The sequence below is a fragment of the Mus musculus genome, chromosome 1, assembly GCF_000001635.26.
Source record: "Mus musculus strain C57BL/6J chromosome 1, GRCm38.p6 C57BL/6J".
Taxonomy (NCBI): domain Eukaryota; kingdom Metazoa; phylum Chordata; class Mammalia; order Rodentia; family Muridae; genus Mus; species Mus musculus.
The window spans coordinates 135,124,793-135,145,482 of NC_000067.6; the positions used below are offsets into that span (position 1 = coordinate 135,124,793).

General features: G+C 52.4%; 1 protein-coding gene and 1 pseudogene across 5 annotated transcripts in view; one reads left to right on the forward strand and one right to left on the reverse strand.

Annotated features, from left to right (window-relative positions):
- The window catches only part of Ptprv (protein tyrosine phosphatase, receptor type, V), a 24,078-nt pseudogene extending 16,295 nt beyond the window's left edge, over positions 1-7,783 (reverse strand). Inside the window, exons 1-9 of the transcript NR_153383.1 lie at positions 7,728-7,783; positions 4,325-4,958; positions 3,862-3,929; positions 3,245-3,321; positions 2,224-2,290; positions 1,785-1,833; positions 1,344-1,616; positions 913-1,182; positions 451-714 (exon numbers count right to left, since the gene is read on the reverse strand). The product of NR_153383.1 is annotated as a protein tyrosine phosphatase, receptor type, V (transcript). The remainder of the gene's footprint in view (positions 1-450; positions 715-912; positions 1,183-1,343; positions 1,617-1,784; positions 1,834-2,223; positions 2,291-3,244; positions 3,322-3,861; positions 3,930-4,324; positions 4,959-7,727) is intronic.
- Positions 7,046-20,536, forward strand: Ptpn7 (protein tyrosine phosphatase, non-receptor type 7). 4 transcript variants are annotated; one of them, XM_006529698.4, is made up of 10 exons: positions 7,046-7,237; positions 8,958-9,131; positions 9,648-9,831; positions 10,039-10,123; positions 11,307-11,383; positions 12,532-12,669; positions 12,976-13,086; positions 14,332-14,486; positions 17,151-17,264; positions 18,369-20,536. In XM_006529698.4, the coding sequence occupies exons 2-10, from the start codon at positions 9,010-9,012 to the stop codon at positions 18,460-18,462; spliced, it is 1,080 nt and encodes a 359-aa protein (XP_006529761.1). In that variant the 5' UTR covers positions 7,046-7,237; positions 8,958-9,009; the 3' UTR covers positions 18,463-20,536. The 4 variants fall into 4 exon arrangements, with proteins under 4 accessions (XP_006529761.1, XP_006529759.1, NP_796055.1 ...); XM_006529696.4 differs by lacking the exon at positions 7,046-7,237 and adding an exon at positions 7,858-7,985; NM_177081.4 differs by lacking the exon at positions 7,046-7,237 and adding an exon at positions 7,908-7,998 and having other exon boundaries at positions 18,369-20,534.
- The last annotated feature ends 154 nt before the right edge of the window (positions 20,537-20,690 follow it).

The window sequence follows — 20,690 nt, forward strand, 5'->3', positions numbered from 1 at the left end:
CCACAACACTAACCCTAACTAAAACCCAGAGAAGGTAAACAATATGCCCAGAGACACACAGCCAATGGGTAGCAGAAACTGTTAACCACCATGCAACTCTTTCTCACAGTGAAAACATGGTGTCATGATGGCAGAGGCAGGTGTCCAGCCTAGGTTCAGAGTCAACCACATTTATACAAAGTATGATCGGCTCCCTCTGTGCCTAGAGTATTATAGGGCAGCAAGACCTTTATCCAGGTTCTTTGGGGATTCAACGGAACCTTACCCAGGAAGTAGCAGGCTCAGAGTCTACCTGGAAAGAGTTCAATTGATCATAACCACTACTATCCCCTCAGGCTATCACAAGTCAACCAGAGGGCCACACCCTTCCAGGGCTTGGAGGAAACCCAGCTCTTCACTACTTGGCCAGAGGAGAATGGAACAGCCTCTATGTGTCTCCTAGGCACTCACAGGTCCACTCAGTGGCATTGGGTCCCCAAATCTGGTGGGGCCCAGCAGCAGCACAGATCTTCAGCTGGTAAGGTGTACCCGGAGACAGGCGAAGGAAGGTGTAGGTTGAGACGCCTTGTCTGACCACTTTGGTCAGGTTGGTACCCTCTAGGAGGTCTGTAAGTATCAGGTGAAACCAGGTGGCCCCTTCAGAGCTGTTCCAGAAGGCTTGCAGGCTACTGGTACCCAAGGCACGCAGTGTTAGGTGATCAGGAGGGACAGGCTCTGCAGGAAGCATAGATAGAGGAAGCCAGGCTTGAGGAAGGACTCTGGAGCAAGATGCTCACACCAGTTTTAGCAGGAGGGATCCCAGACTTCAGCCACACTGGGACACATCACCTACGAAGTTCCAGACTCAACATCGCTCTCACATCCCCCCTAGTCTAGCTGCTACCTGGGTCCCTGGCCAGCTACCCAGCTTACCTGTCCATTGGAGGATGCTAGTCTTCGCATGGAGACTGCCAGCCCAGGTGATAACCTCCAAGACATACTGACTACCTGGCAAGAGGTCACCAAAATTGTAAGACAGGGTGTCAGGGGACACAGAGACATTACATGCCAGAGTGTGGGATTCCGGGTGGTAGAGGAGAAGTTGATAGCTGTCTTGATCCCCAGAGGCATCGCTCCATGAGGCTTCCAGGCTGGCTGGGCTCCCAGTGCTATGCAGTTGCAGTCCACGGACCACTGTAGGGGCTGTGCCGAAGGGCAAAAGAAGCACAGAGTCTGTGCAAAGGGCTGACCATCCTAGGAGCTGCCTCTTGGTTTCTCTGAGTCCCCCTACTAGTCCTCTAGAGCAGCTGTCACCTCCTGTCCCAACCCCACGTAAAACCACCCTCAGCTTGCAGGCTTCATACCAGTTCGAGCAGTGAGGGTAATTGTGACATTCTGCCAACAGGGTCTTAGGACAGTCAGTTCCAGCTGGTAGCGACTCCCTGGCACCAGGCCATGGAACTCAAAGCTGGACTCGTTGGTGTGAGCCTGGAGCTGTTGCCCTTCTGGAAAACCCGACAAGTTCACAGCCCTGAGGCAGAGGGCTTAGTCAAATCCACCTGGCTCTGCAGCTACCCAGCTCAGAAACAGGCTGGTAGGCTTTCCGCGGCTGCTGACGTTCACACTCAGAGGTGGACCTGGGGGACAGGGGTGGATACAGTACATTCACCCGGTACCCTTTCTGCCCTGAAAAAGGAAGGCAAGTCAAGGGACCAGGGGCAGGCAGGGTCTAGTGGTGAAATCAGCCCTATGACCCACCTACTGCCCACACCCAGAGCCCTCTCCCTCTCTCTAAAGACACCTACCTTCACCCTGCCTGTCTGGGCTCCCATCCAAGGATGAGCATACATCTTCCTGTAGGGAGGAGAGGAATGGAGGAAGCAGATGTGTCGAGGCCTCTGGAGCACCGGCCTCTGGGAAAGCCCATGGAGTGAGGATCCAGACCAGAGAAAAGATTCCCTGTGTGTCTGACTCCCACACACTGACTGCCACACACTACTGAAGAGACAATTCCTGAAAGCACTGTACAGGCAGCAGCAGGCAGTAGCCAGCAGCGAGCAGCCTGGAAGGCTGGAACAATTTTTTTTTTTCCTCCCAGCTTCTGTGCTGGCCTGGGAGGGAAGGGAGCGGTTTCCCTCTGCCATAATGAAGACCAGCTGTGGAGCCCCATAGAGAGGTGGGAAGCCTAGACATGCCCCCAGAGAACAGGCCCACCCACCCCACCCTGCCCCATGCCCACCTTACCTGGGCCAAAGAGTCCTGGAGCCAGAGGAGGGCAGCTAACAGAATCGGGGGCCTCATCTTCTTAAGTCTGCAGAGGCAAAATCGGGAGGCAGAGCTAGGTCCCCTCGCTCTCCCCTTGTCCTGATGGCTGGCTGGCAGGCCAGGGTGGGAAGGGTGGACTTTCAGATAGGCAGCAGATCCTGACCCCAATCCAGCCTGCTCTGGGAAAGGCTGCGAGGTGGAAGAGAAGCAGCGTCTGGCCCTAAGGGAGCTGCAACTCTCAGGTGGTCCACAAGCCCACCTCCTCCCTCTGCTCCTCTCGTCTCCACTGGCTGTCAGCAGTCAGCTCTCCAGGAAGAAAAACTGCCCTGTGCTCTTGAGGAAGACTTGCATGGGGCCTTGCAAACAAACACACAGAGCAGAAGTGTCTAGTTCCCCCACACTGTCTCCAGAATAGGCCTTGGTATCCATTAGTCCTTTCCCCTGTGCCTTCCTGAGAGATAGTGTTAGTGTTTCCAGGGGTGAGGTTTCAAGGCAGGCATGAGGGTGGCATCCTGAGTACATGAGGTGGGCAAGCCAGCTGTGTGTGGCCCCTTTGCCTAACCTGCTCCAGTAGTCACAGGCACAGAGGAACGTCATGTGCATAGAGCTTGCCTGGCCTCTGGAGCCCGTCTCTCACATCTCACTGCTCAGAGGAGGAAGCTGACATTGAGAGGGTCCAGCCTGGGGTCCACACATACATGGGTGGGTGTGTGAGGAAAGAAGCTGGACTTGAACCCGGGACTTCTGACTCCATCAAGCAGAGAAGGCAGAGGGTGTTTCCCATCCCCAGCTCAAGTCCTCTATGCTCGGAAGCTTCTGGAAGTGATTGGCATCCTGGGGTTTTCTCCCCTCTCCTTACTTCTACTTCAGTCAGCAGGACCCACCTGACTCCCCTGCCCTCTCTGAGCCCTCAGACACCGCAGAGACCCAGCTGAGGCCTGGCCGACCGAGGACGCAAGAGCTCAGCTCTGCCTGTACCCACCCACAGCCAGCTGCTCACCTGGTGCAGCTCACCCAGGTGCTCCTGTGCCAACTCAGCCGTGGGAAGGGAAGGAGCAGAGTCAAAGGCTCTGAGCCCTGGGAAGGAAGCCCAGAACTCAGCGAGCAAGGGAGGGGTGGGGGGTGAGAGGCTGTGCAGACAGACAGAGCTACAGACTCTGAACACCAAGGCAGACTAGCCTGCTTCAGCAAGTAGCTCAGGCCTGCACCAGAAACCAGCTCTGCCTGCCTGCCTCCTCCCTCTGCCCAGCACCAGGGACTGCTGCCCGCCCCACCCCCTACCACAGCTCCATCCAGCCCCAAACCTCAGAGCCGCCCACCGGCCTGGATGGGGTCCTGGAAACTTAGTACTGCAGACTCATCAAGTTTTCCAGGCTGTGTGCGTGTATGAGTGAGAGTGTGTGTGTGTGTGTGTGTGTGTGTGTGTGTGTGTGTGTGTGTGTGTATGTGCGCTCGCACATGTGTGAATGCTCGTGCGCTCAAACGGGACACTTCTGAATGAGGCAAGGAGTGGAGCTAGCAACCAGAGAAAGCGGGGTATGGGGGTGTCTCAGGCCTCAGTCTGGCCAAGATGTAGGGGAGAGATCCTAACCTGGTCCTTCATCAACCCCATCTCACCTGGGGACACTTCACTCTGTCTCTTGTAGCAGAGTCTGTGAGGAGCCAGGAGCATCTTACTTCAGAATCTGTATAGAGGACACACAGAGTGCATGGGGTGGGGTGTGTGTGTGTGTGTGTGTGTGTGTGTGTGTGTGTGTGTGTGTGTAAAGGATTGGGATCCCAAAGTCGCTAAGAGAGAGGCCTGTGGGGACAGAACATGCTTCGTGGCTAGCCCTATGAACCAACCTTGGGGAAGTTTTAGGTCGTAGAAGGCCCTGCTACCAGCCTTACCCTGTTAGAGCAACCTTGGGAATGGGAGATAGGCTCAGAAAAAGGTTAAGAAAGCAGCGCCCCCCCTCCGACCCCCCCACACCCAGGCCGAGATTCTCTATTCAGCAAAAATATATTTTTCCCCCAGAAGCCACCCCCACAGGCAAACCCACATCCTCTGCCTAGAAAACCGCAAAGTCCTGAAGCTTACCGTCTCAGTGTGGAGTGAGCTGACCAGGAGGCCGATGGAGACCGAGAGAGGCAGGAGGGCCGGTCCTGGCATCCCAGCTTCCAAGTGTGAACTAGCCCTGGTCCCTCCCGACAGCTGTTGTAGGCTGCTCTTCCAGCTCCTCCTCTGCTCTCCCACAGCCTGAAGCCAGGCCTTGGGCATCCCCCACACTAAAGGAAGATAATTACCAGGCAGAAGAGAACAAGTCGCCCCCTCTGCCTCCCACAAACTGGGGAAGGTCACCAGGAAAGGGAGAAGGTCCAGTTTCTCCTGAGCGGGCTGGGAGAGCTCAGCAAGGGACTGGAGGGGACAGCCACTAATGTGCTGGGGGTGGGGGTGTATAAGCCAGCATCAATGACAGCAGTGGGAAGGACATAAAGGGCCCCTGGGGGGGAAGGGCCATTGTGGGGCAGGTGTCCATCCCTCTGGCCCTGGACTTGGGAGAAAGGGAGGGAATCCCCTTCAGCTTGAAGTCATTGTGCCGGGGCACTGAGCCCAGCAGCGGGTACAGCGGGGCTACTTCCTGGCACTCTAGGAAAGGTAAGCATAGTTCCATGCTGAGCTGTGCAATTGGTCCTCTGCACCAGTGACAAGGGGTATGGGAAAGTCCGAACACCTGCGGGCACCAAAAAGATAGCAGGAGGAAAACTGGGTCAGGAAGGGGCACCTGGGACAGCTGTCACGGAGGTACAGCCTGGGGCACGCTGGGGTGCCTCGGCCTTTGTGCCACGGCTTCACCCTGCCTCCTTGGGTGTCTTCCTGGCTCCTCCTTGGTGAACTCTGTCTCCCCCACACTACCAAGGACAAGCCTAGGCTTGCAGGGATGAGAAGGAAGAGCTGCCTCAGTATTTGAGGGGGATGGAGGCAGTCAGGAACAGCCACCTCCCATCCTGGGACTTCTCATCCTGTCTGTATCCACCCAGAGCATCCCAGAATGTTACAGGGTGACAGCTTTAGCCTTTGGGGACTGGCAGCTATCTGGTTCCCCAAGAGCTGCAGTGCACAAGGACTTCTGGGAACTTCAGCAGCACTAGCTATGGGAGTTGTGGCTCCTGGCCCCTGGGATGGAAGTGGAGAGAAGAAGCCCGGTATCAAGGGGAGAGAGGCAGGGAGGGAGAAATCTTAGGCTAGCCATAGGACCACAGGTGAGGCTCCAGGTGGGAGTCTTGCTCCTCTCCACCCCTGGCCAGGGTCTAGGCATGACCGCCATTCTCTGCGCATTTTGAAATGAGGAACTTTGCCCATGCCGGGCTGCTGGGAGTGACTCCTAGACTCTCTCCACTGCCTGAGTGGAACTTCCCAAAAAAAAAAAAAAAAAAAAAAAAAAGATGATGGCTGACTGGAAAAAGGAAGGGGAAGAAGGAAGAGCCTAGACAGACAGACAGACAGACTCAGCCTCCCTTCCACTTCCACCACCAGGTGAGGCTCCCTAGCTCTCAGTTCCAGACTTTCCAAGTGCTGGGGCTGTGGACAAAGTACTTCACAGGGCTCTGTCTTCCTGACAAGAAGGGAGGGAGGGAGGGAGGGAGGGAGGGAGGGAGGGAGGGAGGGAGGGAGGGAGGGAGGGAGGGAGGGAGGGAGGGAGGGAGGGAGGGAGGGAGGGAGGGAGGGAAGGAGGAGGCTGGTGGGGAACCTGAGACTCAGGGAACTTGGCCAAGGTCACATGACCACTAAGTGTCTGCTTGCTCACTAGGCTTCCAAACAGGACTTTACATTCTCTAAAGTGGACAGTACTGGATCCTAATTCCCAGTCAGAAAGACCAATCCCCCCAACCCACCGCCCCCCAGGGATGGGAAGAACAGATAGAAGAGGCAGGAAAGTGAGAAGCCATCTAGAGACCTGGACAGAGCCTCAGAGTCTTGTTTCCTGCCTTGATTGACCCTTTTGCCCCACCAACTTCCTTCCCCATCTCCCAGCCTCCTTTGCTCTTTACCCAAGAGCTCATCTTCCAACTTCTAGAACCCCACCGGGTCCTCACTGTGAGGGTCAAGAGGTGTGCTCACAGCCAGCAGGCTAACACTGTGAACTGAGGATGCTAGGCAGACCGGTGGGGGAGGGCTTTGCCTACTTCCTTCTCCCCGCCCCTGTGGTATCCTCACTTCCTTTTCTTGATCCTAATCAACAGCTGGCCCCAGGGCGGGTGGCTCTCTTTCCACTCTGCTCCCACTCCCTCCACTATCTGCCAGGGCAGACGCTCCTGTGGGGAGGTCCAGGCAGAGCCCAGTCTCCCTGTCCCTGTGCTCGGGTGTGCAGGGATTCCCAGGCTCCTGCTGCTGTCATCTCATCCTGGCATCAGGGCCAACCACTTCCCAACTCCACTGAGCTTCCCCCTCAGGAAATCCCACCTAGTCCTCTCAGGAGAGCAGGCACAGAGAAAAGGGAGCCAGAACCAACCAACCAGCCATGGAGAGGCTGGGAGAACCACCCTCTGACTTACAGCCAAGAACAAAGACAGGTGCCCCAAGCCCTAGGACTTCAAAGGCTCTTCCTGGTCCTCCCCTCCTCCCCGTGGGCCAGAGAAGGGCAGCCCCTCCCCCCCCCTCAGGTGCCATCCCTGTGCTTACTGCACAGCAGCTCTTTTTCGGTGTCACCCGTTTGACAGTTGAATCGGAGAAGTGGGAGGAAGAGAGAGAGGATGTGGAATTCAAGCAGTGGGGCCCAGGAACGCTTTGGGGAACATTACAGAGTGAAGGAGTCTTGCAAGCAAGCATGAACCACGAACCAGTTGGGCTGAGGGCCAGCGAATGGCCTAGCAAAGCCAGGCGGGGGTAGGGGGTGTGTGGAGTTCTAGACTTGGGGACTGCTCCCTTTCCACACCCCAAGCATCCAAGTGGCCCCCTGGTGAAGAGGACCTGGGAAGTCTCTGATGTGAGGGTCACAGCCTTCACCTATCTGTAAGTCTTCAGAGGAGATACAGGGTTCTAAGACACTCCCAGAGGGGTAGTCTGAGGGGCTGCTATGGAAGCCACCCCAGAGTCCTCTCCAGTTAAGCTCTGATACTTGTTCTCTGGTGACAAGCCTATGTCTGCAGGCTGAGGGGCCAGGGAGTTGGAAAGAAGCTTTCCTGCCTAGCCCTGGCCTCTCCTTCCTGTACAGAGCAAGGACTCCTGCCTCCTCTTCCCTGCCACCCCCTATGGCACCTCTGTGACACATCTGCTCTGTTTGGGGGTCTGGGTTTGGCCCTGAATTCCCAGGCTTTGAAGCAACAAAGCTTACAGGGGCAGAAGCTGAGAAGTGGAAATAAGTCTCTAGCCAAGGTCACAACCAGAAGAGCAGCAGAAGGTTCCCCATGGCTATCAAGGAAGAGGTGGGGGTGGGGGACAGCACTTGATGAGGACCCAGAGGAGGAGGCCCGAGGTGGTCAGGGAAGGCCTCATCTCTCGCCGCTTCCCAGAGCCTTGGCATCCAGTGAGGGTGGCGGGACAGCAGCCGCTTGCTCTTAGAGGGCACAGGAAGGATGCACCCGACCCCTGGTGGCAGCTTGTGGCAGGCACAGAAGGGCAGCCCGCAGTTGGGTGTGCGTGGGTGGAAGCCAGGAGGGGCGGAGGGAGGAAGCTGGCTTCCTGAAACCTCTCAGTCCTCAAAGATAGACGGACTGACAGACAGCTGGCAAGAGGCAGCCTGGGGGACATAGCTTCTTCAGTAAGTACTTGAAGTGAGTACAGACATCCTATGGCCCTGGGGTGGGATGGGGGGCTCCAAGGATGGGTTGAAGAAGCATTGAGTTTGGGGCTCCCATGCCTGGCCAGGGCATGAGAAGTGACATATCTGGTGTCCCTGTGACTGGAGGGCTAAGAAGCCACACAGAGTGCCAGGAGAGGAGAGGCTAAAGGCCCCTTCCTGTTGTGGGCAAGTACTGTCCCAGCCACACCTGCATGGGCCCACACTGCTCCCAAAGCTCTGTCCCCATGGGTTAGCGACTCTAACCCCACCACCACGTCACCCATGCCTTAGCTCTGAGAGACAGGGGCTGCCCCCAAAAGGTGATGCCCTCATCACCTCTATGCCCCCTCTCTCTTGTACCCCCAGCTGTAGCCTCACCATGCGCTGGCGCTCTAGGGTTTGATGAGGCCATTTCCTGTGACGGTTGCAGAGGCGGGAGACTGGGGGATGGGAAGGAGGAGGGAGGAAACACCCCTGGGCTACCGCCCTAGACAGAGACCCCAGGAGCCACAACTGATCTTGGAGTGGAACTGCCGACAATGAGAAGACCCTTCTAGAAGTTGGAGCGTGCCTGGATCCCTGACTGGATCCAGTGCTTCTCAAGGCCTCCATTTCTCATTATAGAGAAGCCTGCTAGCTGGCTAGACTCAGAGAGCTGTATGCTTTCTCCCTTTCCTTCTGTGTGGTTAGCAGGCTGTTGGCCTCATGCAGACCCCAGCTTAGAGCCCTGTGGACTTGGGTATCCTCTCTCTTCCTCCTTCTGGATTCCTTCCTATCTTCCCCATACCTGTATTCTCTCTAGTACCTTCCTTCTACTCTAACCCCTAACTGTCCTCTATCCTGCATCCCAACAGAGAGCTGTTGGGCCGCTTGCTTGAGGGAATAGCTGGCTGGCCTGGACTAGAAGCCTTCTTCTAGCTAATGAGGCCTTCGCGGGACCTTGTCTTTCAGGCATGCCTCATGGCTGAATGAGCCTCCCTTGGGCCCAGCAACCTACCCCAGCATGGTCCAGGCCTGTGAGGGGCGCTCCAGAGCACAGCTGCCGACCTTGTCTTTGGGGGCAGACATGACTCAGCCTCCACCCACCAAAGCTCCAGCCAAGAAGCATGTGCGGCTGCAGGAGAGGTGAGATCTTTCACAGGGAGGATCTTCCTAGGCCTGGATCACCGTCCCTTCCCTTCCTTCTTTCCTGTCCAGTTCTAACAACTGAATCCACAAGGCCTGGAAAAACCAAACCAAATAATGCTCATTTGAAGGTTGCTCGCCCATTCCTTGTATGGCAGAGGCACCAAGTTTCTCGTCATCCCTGGTCTGTCTGCTCTCTAAGTTTCAAGTTGTGATGAACAGTCTCTGGGACAAAGCTAGGGGCCTCTGTGGAGTTGGGTGTGCATTGGAGCCTCTGTGTTGGCTTGAGAGTAGGAGAGAGAGACAGCAGGAAGGAGCAGAAGAGCTGCAGGCTGCTCTGTTCTTATCTGATAAAGGAAAAGGGGAACGCAGTAGGGGCCTGACCCTTGAGTGCCCTGGGCCTCTAGGTCAAGACAAAGACTCAGCAGATCCTCCCCAGACAGAGCCCACAAGGAGCTTGAAAGCGAGGCAGATGCTCTGAGATGCTCACTGGGCAATGGTTGGCTGTGCTTGCAGAAGGGGCTCCAGTGTGGCTCTGATGCTGGATGTACAGTCTCTGGGCACGGTTGAACCCATCTGCTCAGTGAACACACCCCGGGAAGTCACCCTACACTTCCTGCGCACGGCTGGACACCCCCTTACACGCTGGACGCTACAGCACCAACCTCCCAGCCCCAAGCAGCTAGAGGAGGAATTCTTGGTAAGGAATCCTGGGGTCCTCTCCACATCACTTTACACTTCCATATCAGACCATCCTGGATTCCTTGGGCCTCTCTTCTCCTTGGGGTGTAGGAGAGAGGTTGTCCCCATCCTTGCTCTTCCTCTCTGTGTGCAGAGGATGGAATGGAAGAAAAGGAGGCTGGGAAGTGGGGGAACAGAGATTAACTCATTTATCCTCCCCCAACAGAAGATTCCCTCAAACTTTGTCAACCCTGAAGACCTGGATATCCCTGGCCACGCCTCCAAAGACCGCTACAAGACCATCTTGCCAAGTAAGGAGCACGGTGGGACTGAGGGGGTTGGTGTCCCTGAGGGTGAAGAACTCAAGAAGGCAAGATATACATATGGCCTGGGAGCCAGGCATAATGATGTATGACTATAATAATCCTCGCTCTTGGAGGTTGGGGTAGAGGATCAGGAATTAAAGGCCGGTTTCAGCTATATAGCAAGTTCTAGGCTAGCTTGGTTTATATGAGACCTTCACAAAAACAAGCAACAATAACAAAAAGCAGCTCTCCAAAGCCAAGGAAGATCAATGCTTGAGACACTTGTCTTTCAACAGAGAAAGGCTAACCCACACCCTGGCAGCCAGGAGACAGACAGTTGTTGCCCAGTTGCATGCTAGCATTTACAGACACTTCCTGCGGTTGCACGCCTGTGTGGTAGGTGTGAACTCACACAGATGGACCCAGGCCTAGCACCCCCAACTTCCCATAGGCCAGCTTGATACCCAGAGCTTAGTACAATGGCTTCTAGAACTGTGGTCCGAATTCAGCCCAGCACATGGGTCCTGCCCAGGACTGAGACTCCAGGCTCAGTGCCTGCTAGAAGAGACCAGGCACTGTCTGTGAACACTTGTCAATGTGAGTTGGATCAGTTTTGGCCTTGGCCTAATTCTAGCAAGCTCTCCAACCATCAAAGAGAGGAAGTTAGCTTCTTCATCCCCCATCCGGTTTGATTGGGGAAGAACCCACACCTCTGGAGAGCGAAGCCAATATTCCTTGTGGTTGAGTGATATCTTAAACAATGTATTCGTCTAACGCTTGTATTCATAATCAAAAAGGCATTTTTTTCCTTTGCAGAATCTCTTCCTCTTCCTATCAGTTCGCTCCCATTTTATACCCTTGCTGATCTCAAGGTTAAAACATGATAATATCCCAGTTGGTGTCTGCAGCTCTATGGTCTGTGCTTCACATCACCATTCAGTCCATCTTTCTGATTTGATTGCACCACTTTCCGGCTCAAAAACATCATGGCTCCCTGTTGTCATGAAATAGTATATTTTATAATACACAGCTATTATGTTATCTGTCTATAAAATAAAACAACGGACTACCTGCTGTCCACAAAGTACTGCAAACAGTGTGAGGACACGAACTCCCCTTTGACTCTGTCACAGTCTACATTCATTGGTCACCTTCTGACCTCTCACCTTTACTGATCTACATTTCCTAGATCCCCAGAGCCGTGTCTGTCTTGGCCGGGCACAGAGCCAGGAGGACAGTGACTACATCAATGCCAACTACATCCGGGTGAGTGGTCGGCTGCTGCAGCTGGGAGCCAGACTGCCTTAAAGATGAAAATACCGCATGAGACCTTCTGTAATCCATCTGCGACTTGGCCTCAAGGGCTCCAACTCCCTCCTGCCATAGCTCCCTCTGCTAGACTTGGGAGCAGGGAAAGAGATACATACTGAGTGACCCCCAAGAAATCAGTCTAGAAAAGGAGGTCAAAATTTCCAAGCCACCTTAACCTAACCTGTTACCCTACCCATGACAACCCTCTAAACTTGGCTGAGCCTAGTCACCAGTTTCTTAAAGGCTAACGGCTTCTATAAGCTGTACAAAGCCAGCTCAGGTAGGAATTTCTCTATCTCCTATTATCTCCTTTCCCACACTCAGTCTCTGCCCCCACACCTGACCCCTACCAAGTACTGCCTACTTTGTAGAGACTGACTGATGTCCATCTAATAGCAACCTCAAAGCAAGAGGGATCATCTATCCCAACTTCTTACCTTGTTTGGTGGATGGGTGTGAAACCACTGCCCTCTTGTGGCCAAATGTGGTAGGACAGTAGTCTGGGTGCTGAGGAGCAAAACAGTCAGACAGACTAGATCCATGACAGCACAATAGATCCGTGGTCCTCTGTTTGCCAGCAGGGACCAGGCAAACAGTGGGATGCATGGATGATGGAAGGATGATGGAAGCTAAGGATGATGGGAGGGAGGAGAACAGACTAGGTACAGTATGCTGGACTTTGGTGTCAAATGTATAAAAGTAATTTGTGAAATGTGAGACGTTCATTTACAAATATTGAGGACTGTCATATCTTGCCCTAGAAGAAAGCAGCAGAGGATGGGAACAAATGTACATGGTGCCTGCCGTGTGAGAGACCGCCAATGTGTTTTATTGATTTAACTCACACTCTATTATAATTACTGGGCACAGTCTACAGCTCAGGGAAAACTGAGTCAGGAATGTGCCTCTGACCACTTAGCTAGGAAACAGAAGGGCAAGAATTTGAACTCGGGTGTTCCTCATAGTAGGTCCCATGTCCTCCTCCAGCATGTGGCTTCTATGTGCATGTCTGTGCATGAATGTGTGTAAGTGTTTAGCCTTTCCCCAGCACTGCGAACTGAGAAGTCACAGCATCTCCGTCCTTCTGTGCTTTGTCTCCCCAGGGCTATGACGGGAAGGAGAAGGTCTACATTGCCACCCAGGGCCCCATGCCCAACACTGTAGCAGACTTCTGGGAGATGGTGTGGCAAGAAGACGTATCCCTCATTGTCATGCTCACCCAGCTCCGAGAGGGCAAGGAGGTAGGAGGCAGGGTCATCTGGAAAGGGTCTGCACCCTACCCGGTCACACCACCCATGCACACCAGACCAGAGGCCTCAGTGGGGGCTGAGAGTCCTAAGAGGCCCTCTGCCATATCTCTCAGGAATACACCCCAGGGAAGCTGTGGGTGGGGTGACTATACACTTGAAGCTTGAGAGAGCTAGACTCTGGTCACTGGCCTGGGTCTTGAGGTAAGATATGAGGAGAGAAAACTAGGCCTCTCTGCTGCTTCAGCCCCGTGCCATGATGGGCCCTCCCACTCTGACTCCCAGATCCTTCCCTTCTAGAAATGTGTACACTACTGGCCCACAGAAGAGGAAGCCTATGGGCCCTTCCAGATCCGCATCCAGGACATGAAAGAGCACCCAGAATACACTGTGAGGCAACTCACCATCCAGGTACCTCCCCCTGGGACAGACCAATGGGAGGTTTGGGCCACCCTAGTATCTCTGAAACTCAGGCTCCACCTTCACTAAATTTACTAAATTCGCCAAGTTTACTAACTTAAACCTTGATCTCACATGATGTTCCTTTTTTTGTTTGTTTGTTTGTTTTTGGTTTGTTTTTGGTTTTTTGTTTGTTTGTTTGGTTGGTTGGTTTTTCGAGACAGGGTTTCTCTGTGTAGCCCTGGCTGTCCTGGAACTCACTCTGTAGACCAGGCTGGCCTCGAACTCAGAAATCCGCCTGCCTCTGCCTCCCGAGTGCTGGGATTAAAGGCGTGCGTCACCATGCCCGGAGGTGGTTCACACTTTTAATCCCAGCACTTGAGAGGTAGAGACAGGTGGATCCCTGAGCTTGGGGCTAGCCTGGTCTACAGTCAGTTCCGGCACAGCCAGGGCTACACAGAGAAACCTTGTCTCGAAAAACTAAGAGAGAGAAAGAGAGAGAGAGAGGTGGGTACACCCCTCAGGGGTACCTCTAATTAAATAGGGATGCACCAACTAACAAAACAGAGGCCACCAGGAAGCAACCTCTCCCCGTGCTCGAAATCTGGGCCCCAGGAGACTAGAGAGCCCCAGGGGAATGCTGGGAGATTCAGGAGAAGTCAGATGAGATATGCAGATGGACTTTAAAAAATGCTTTCTAGGGGACAGAGAAAGGGCTCAGTGGGTAAAGGCACTTGCTGCCAAGCCTGCTGTCCTAAGTTCAATTCCAGAACTCACATGACGGGAGAAGAGAACTGACTGGAACAACATAGCAAGATTCCTGTCGAGAGAGAAGGGAAGGAGGGAGTGAGGGAGGACAGAAGGAAGAAAGGAAGGAAGGAAGGAAGGAAGGAAGGAAGGAAGGAAGGAAGGAAGGAAGGAAGGAAGGAAGGGCTTTCTGTTAAGGTACACATTCTTACACTTCCAAATGATTTCTGTATCAGTTCGTTGTTCCCCAAGCATCCTGGGAGGCAAACAAAAAAGATATCACTGTGCCCACTTCTAGGGAAGAAAATGAGATTATTGCACTTATCCACAGTCCCACAATAGATAGAGGCACAGCCAAGACTTGAGCCTGGGCTAAGCTGAATAGCAAAGTAGCCAGGAGACTCACCCCTGCATGCTGCATCCCACTGTGCATGATTGATCGATAGATCACAGCACCCACACCCACATCCCACGTCTTGAGCCTTATTCTCCTGGTTTCTCACACCCCAGCACCAACAGGAATGCCGTTCAGTGAAGCACATCCTCTTCTCAGCCTGGCCAGACCACCAGACTCCAGAATCAGCGGGGCCCCTGCTGCGCCTGGTGGCCGAGGTGGAGACTCCAGAGACAGCTGCCAACTCCGGGCCTATAGTGGTTCACTGCAGGTAGGGACTTCCCTGGTCCCAGCGCAGATCCAATGCTTGCCTTCTCTGCTCACTAAGTCTCTGGTGTGGAGGCATCCAACGCCACACCAGACAGACCCAACTCTTACCTAGACAGAGCTCTGGCTTGTGGGAAGTTTCTAGTGAGGTAGAAATGAGATAAACTCCGTCCCCACTGTTGAGGAGCCCGTTTAGGCACCAGATAACATTTTCGTTGGCTTAGGTCTTTTAGTGTTGGGATTGGTTTTGTTTTTTGCTGGGTTTGTTGTGTTGTTTGGTTTTTTGTTTTATTTTTTGTTGTTGTTGTTGAGACAGGATCCCTCTTTGTGCCCAAGGTTAGCATCAAACTCATGGCAATCCTCCTGCCTCAGCTTCTCAACCTCTCAATCTCAGTTTGGGATTACAGGCATGAACTGTAACGGGCTTATTGGAAACCTATTATTGCTATCATCAGGCACAATGTTAAATACTAAGACGATAACGGTGAACAAAACAGTTTAGTTTCTTCCCGGGCAGGTTAATAGACTAGTCAGAAGAGTAGCAGATTAAACAATGAAGCAGACCACAATTCAGAGAGAGCTAGATGGAGTAGTATAGAGGCCACAGGGTAAGGTCACCTAATACCTGAGAGAGAATAAGCCTCTGAAAGGGGGAAAGGAAAACGTTCAGGCAGAGAACCTTATATGCTCAGGAAATAAACTTTAAAACAAAACAAAACAAAACAAAACAAAAAAGATACACTGTCAGGAGGGTCAGAGAGGAGTCCCAAGCTTGTGGGTGGGTGGAGCTTGTTGTGGGTGGAGCTTTGGGGGGCTTTGTGTGGGTGGGGCTTGGTGTGGGTGGAGCTTGTGGGTGGAGCTTGTTATGAGTGGTGCTTATATGTAGGGACACTGATGGAAAACAGTATGGAAGGCAGCTAAGGGCTTCATGAATCGGACTTGCATGATTGGCTAAGACACTTAGATTTGCCATTTTGTTTTGGGTTTTGTGATGCTGAATCCAACACCCCAAATCTACCATTTAAAAGCAATGCCTGGGGCCGGGCACAGCGGCATATTCCTGTATTCCCAGCACCTGGGAGGTAGAGACGGGAGTACCAGGAGCTGAAAGCCTATCTAAAGTACATAGGGAGTTCCAGGCCAGCCTGGGATATATGATGTTTTGTTGAGAGGGAAAGAGAGGAGGAGGAGGAGGACGAGGAGGAGGAGGGAGAAGCAAACAGTACACACAGGGCATGCTTGGACCCATGCAGAGGGCGCGCGCGCACACACTTCAGTGCTGGAAGTCACTAGTGGCTTCTACACACCCCAGTATACACCTCCTTCTACTGAAGGCACATGTAAGACTTATGTGGGGAGCTGAAAGCCAGAAAGGGCAAGAAGGGGAGGGGGTGTGGGAAGAGAGAAAGGTGATGGAGCTGAGAAGAGGATAATGGGATGGGGGCCCTGGAGCATCTGTGGAAGCTCACATGGAGCTGGGAGGAGGCTGTGGTCAGAGAAGGAACGCTCTGGGGGACAGCCATTGCACAGGCAGGTGCTGTAAACAGATGTGATCACCACCGTGTGCGCTGGACTAGGGTGTGGCAGAGCACACTTGAGGCCGAAGCAGTAAGACTGCTAATCAAAGGTCAGTCCTGGCTACATGACTAGACCCTATTATCAAAAAGAAAAGAAAAATCAGGGGTCACCACGGTGCCTCCATGGGTAAAGGCACCCGCAGTCAAGCCTGACATCTGAGTTCAATCTCTGGGCCCTACATGGTTTAAGGACAGAACTGACCCATGAGAGGTCTCTACTGGAGCTTCACATAGGTACAGTGATGTGTGTGCATGCATGCACACACACACACACACACGCACACACACACAGAGAGAAAGAGAGAGAGAGAGATTAAAATAAATAAAAATATAAAAGAAAAAGAAAGAAAAAACAACTGGAAAAAGTACAAATCTGGGCTTCAATCCCAGCAATTGGGAGCAGAGGCAAGCAGATGGCTGTGAATTTGAGGCCAGCCTGGTCTACCCAATAAGTCCAGGGCCAGCAAGGGCTACAGAGAGAGAATCTGTCTCAAATAAACAAACTAACAAAAAAAAAAAAAGACTTGATATGGTGGCACTCTTCTGTAACTCTGACTGTCCTGGACAACCAGGACTCAGGAGGCTGAAGCAGGAAGATTACAGTGAGTTTAGGATAGATAGTAAGTTCCAGGCTTCCCTGGACTTTAGAGTAAAACTCTATCGGGGGTGGGGTGGGGTGGGTAATCCCAGAACTTGAGAGGAAGAGGCAGGTGGATCTCTGAGTTCAAGGTCAGCTTGCTCTACATAGTGAGTTCCAGGACAGCCATAGTGAAATCCTATCTTTAAAAACATTAATTAATTAATTAATTAATTAATTAATTAATTAATTAATTAATGGTGAGCTGGACTAGGCATAGAGTGAGAGTAATAAGGGCTTACAGACTTCTCCTGCGTAAGCTGGTTTCTGCCTCCACCAGGGATCCCAGGGATGCTGGAATCGGAGATGTGCAAGTCCCACCCCACAAACAGAGCACTTTAATACCATTTCTTCTTTCATCACGTGAAGCCTTGCCTCAACCTTCCATGCTCACTTGTCTCCCCCATTCCCTGGTCTCCTGTGACCTCCCCATCCTCTCTCTGGTTCCATCCAGTGCAGGGATCGGCCGGACCGGCTGCTTCATCGCCACCCGCATCGGCTGCCAGCAGCTGAAGGCCCGAGGGGAGGTGGATATTCTGGGCATCGTGTGCCAACTTCGACTAGACAGGTGGGTCCATGGGAAACAGGTGTGGGCGGCCACAGTAATTGACAAGGACATTGGTGGCTCCGAGGTGCACATCACCTGCAGGTCCTCCTGGAAGAAAGCAAGGAACTTGTTTTATTCAAAAGAACTTTCTAGTTTGCCAATAACTAAGCCCACATGAAAGATGGTCTGAAATGTTAGCGTGGGGGCCTGGAATTAAATATGTCACCCTGAATTTTCCCTCAATCTCTCCTGGCCCCCAAATTCTCTACTCAGGAGAAAGCTAGGGAACAAGTTAAACAAAGGGTAGTATGATGCTGCATGTTTGTAAACCCAGCACTCAGAAAGCAGGGGCGAGGGTGGGGAATGTGAGGTCAGAGCCTTCGCTTGCTGCTTAGTTAGCTCAAGGCCAATGAGGCTACAGAGGGCAAGCGTCTTGACTTTTTTTTTTTTTTTTAAAGAAAAGATACAACTTGTTCTAGATACAAAGTAGCTATGGGTATAGTGGTATTCACTGGGCTTGAAGATGGAGAAGCCAGTTCAGACTCTGGGGTATATGCTACTAGCTGCTACGGTAATTCTGTAGCCACTCCCCCAATACACACACCCTTTTTTTTTTTTTTTTTTTTTTTTTTTTGAGTCAGAGTCTATGTATTCCTGGCTATCCTGGAGCTCATTGTGTAGACTAATCTGACCTCAAACTCACAGCCTGACTCTGCCTCCTGAGTGCTGAGATTTAAGGTGTACACCACCACTGCCCTGTGGCAATTGAGAGGGGTAAAGTCTACTCCCCCAACTGGAAGAAGAAATGGGTTCACTTCTTGAGTGTTTTAGAAATGAGACCTGTTCTACACATGTGGGGCTAACGGTTCGTTTTTAAGATTACAAATGAGAGAGTTGAGCATGGGTCTGATTTTGCTGAAGAGCTGGCTGGATAAGAGACAGGAGACCAAGAGTCACTTCCTCCCTTGGGGCTGTCCTGGCAGAGGACAGTAAAGGGGAGTAGGAAGGGCAAGGGTGCCTATGGGGAGGAGAGAGTCAGGGCTTCCCTAGCAGGACAGTGAGAGAGGATGCTAACCTTAGCACAGTGCAGGTGTTCTTGACTCTGACTCTTGACTCTGCTTACAGAGGAGGCATGATCCAGACGGCCGAGCAGTACCAGTTTCTGCACCACACTTTGGCCCTATATGCAGCCCAGCTGCCCCCGGAGCCCAACCCCTGACCCTCCACCAGCTCATGGGTCTCTCAGGCCTGAGACAGTGGGTCTGGGGAAGTGGGCTGTGAGCTCTGGCATGGCTTCTGCATCCGCACAGGAAAAGGATCCCTGGAATACTTTACAGTCTCAGGAAACTGCCCCAGCAAGCAACAGGAGCCAGGCCACGGGTCTTCACCTCCAACCACGACTCTGCCTTCTTCAGTGGCCCCCAGTGGAACATGCGGGAGCGTCCTGTGGCTCTGAACTTACAGATAGGAGCTGGTCCTTGCAATGGATTGAGAGAGCAGCTGGAGTGCTGGCTTATTTAGGTGCTTTCGGTGAGCTCCCTTCCTTGTCCATGACACAAAGAGTCAGTCAAACAGAATGTTCCTGAAAGCCATTCCAGATGTAGCCCTGCTGATGCGGCTGCAGAGATGGTGATTGCAAGATCCTCTTCCATTAAGGCCTTTCCCACACACAGGCCAGATGCAACAGCAGGGAAAATCCTGGTCTGACCTTGGTCAAATCTTCTCTATCCTACATAGACTGCTCCTCCCCATACACCCGTGAGTGCTGGAGGACCGGCTCAGAAGAGAATAAGGGCCTTGATTGGCCTGCCTCCATACATATCATAAAAGGAGATGCAGAGGTAACCAGCTCTAGCCGTTGGGATCACTGTATGAGCCCAGAAGTGATGATGTACCTGTCATCCTAGCACTCAGGAGTAGAAGCAGGTGGGTTGCTGCGAGTTTGAGGTCAGCTAGATCTACATTTTGAGTACCAGGCTAGCCAGGACAACATAGCAAGATTTTTTTTAAGGCAATCTTGAGCTCTCTGCTCTCTGGAGGAGATGAGGGTTGCCTCTGCTTCTATGGCTTCCTTCCTGTCATCTGCTCCCAACCACTCTCTGGGGGAAAACCCAGCACTCTCTGCTTTGCTTCTGTGACTTCAGAGCATCCTTTGGGTACCCATGAAGTATCAAAGAAAGAGGAGAGAAGAGACAAAGAGCTATGTCTGCTTCAAGAAAACCTACCTGCCGTACCTCCCCTGGCTTGTATTTCTTTGCAGAGTGCTTATCTGGTTCCAGAAGCAGGCTGGGTGGTCACCACTCCAAGCAGCATGGGGCTAAGACCTTCAGCCCTCATCATCATCACTTCACAGAATTTCCAGGGAACTCATGATCTATCTCAGGGATGAACTATGAATCCCAGAAAGCCAGACAAACCCTGAGTCTCCCTTGACCCGGATTGGGCTGCCTGTGGGGGGGAAGGCAGAATACTATTCCTACTGTCTGGTCCTCAGCTCCTGGATGTGCTAAGTGACACAAGTCCTCCATGAAAACCCCAAGGAGTTGGAGGAGTGACTGCCTCCTTGCTTCCTGGCATCTCTCTGGAGAACTCGAAGTGCTTCTGGACATAGTGTCGAAAGCCTGTGAGCCGCACTTGGACAGGGAAGACAGGAGAATCGGGAGTTCCAGACCAGCCTTGGCGATGTGAGACCCAATCTCAAAAGCAAGCAAACAAAAAGAAACTAAGCAGCGGGGCATGGTGGTGCATACCTTTAATTCCAGCACTCGGGAGGCAGAGGCAGGCGGATTTCTGAGTTCAAGGCCAGCCTGGTCTACAAAGTGAGTTCCAGGACAGCCAGGGCTATACAGAGAAACCCTGCCTCGAAAGAAAAAAAAAAGAAAGAAAGAAAGAAAGAAAGAAAGAAAGAAAGAAAGAAAGAAAGAAAGAAAGAAAAGAAACGAAACTAAACAAACAAACAAACAAACAAAAATAATGTGAGGCTACAACTGAGGTTAACATTTTTAATGCTCGACCTGAGCTGAGTAGGTGCTCTGCTTCTTTAGTCTTGGGGTGGTGGCTTGCACTTCCACTTTTTTTTTAAGTCCCCTGAAAGGTCTGCACTGCTGCCCAGGATAGGCTTCTAAAGTACAGGATGCTACATGAGCTCAGAGACTGTATAGAAGGGTGCAAGGGAGCAATTGTACAGCCCTATGGGCTCCCTCCCTATACAGTCACCCCAACCCTGTTCTAGAGGGCACAGGCTCTGGAAAAGCATAATAAATAAATAAATAACCTCTTGGATGCCCACCCAATTCTTCTTTCCATCATTTTAAGCCTCTGGGGCTCTCTCTAGCAACAGAGTAAGGCTCTCGGGAGCAGAAACAGGCTACTAGATCTTCACCCCTAAGATACACTCTTTTCCAGTACTTCTAAGGACATGGTAACAAAACTGTAATCAATGGAAGG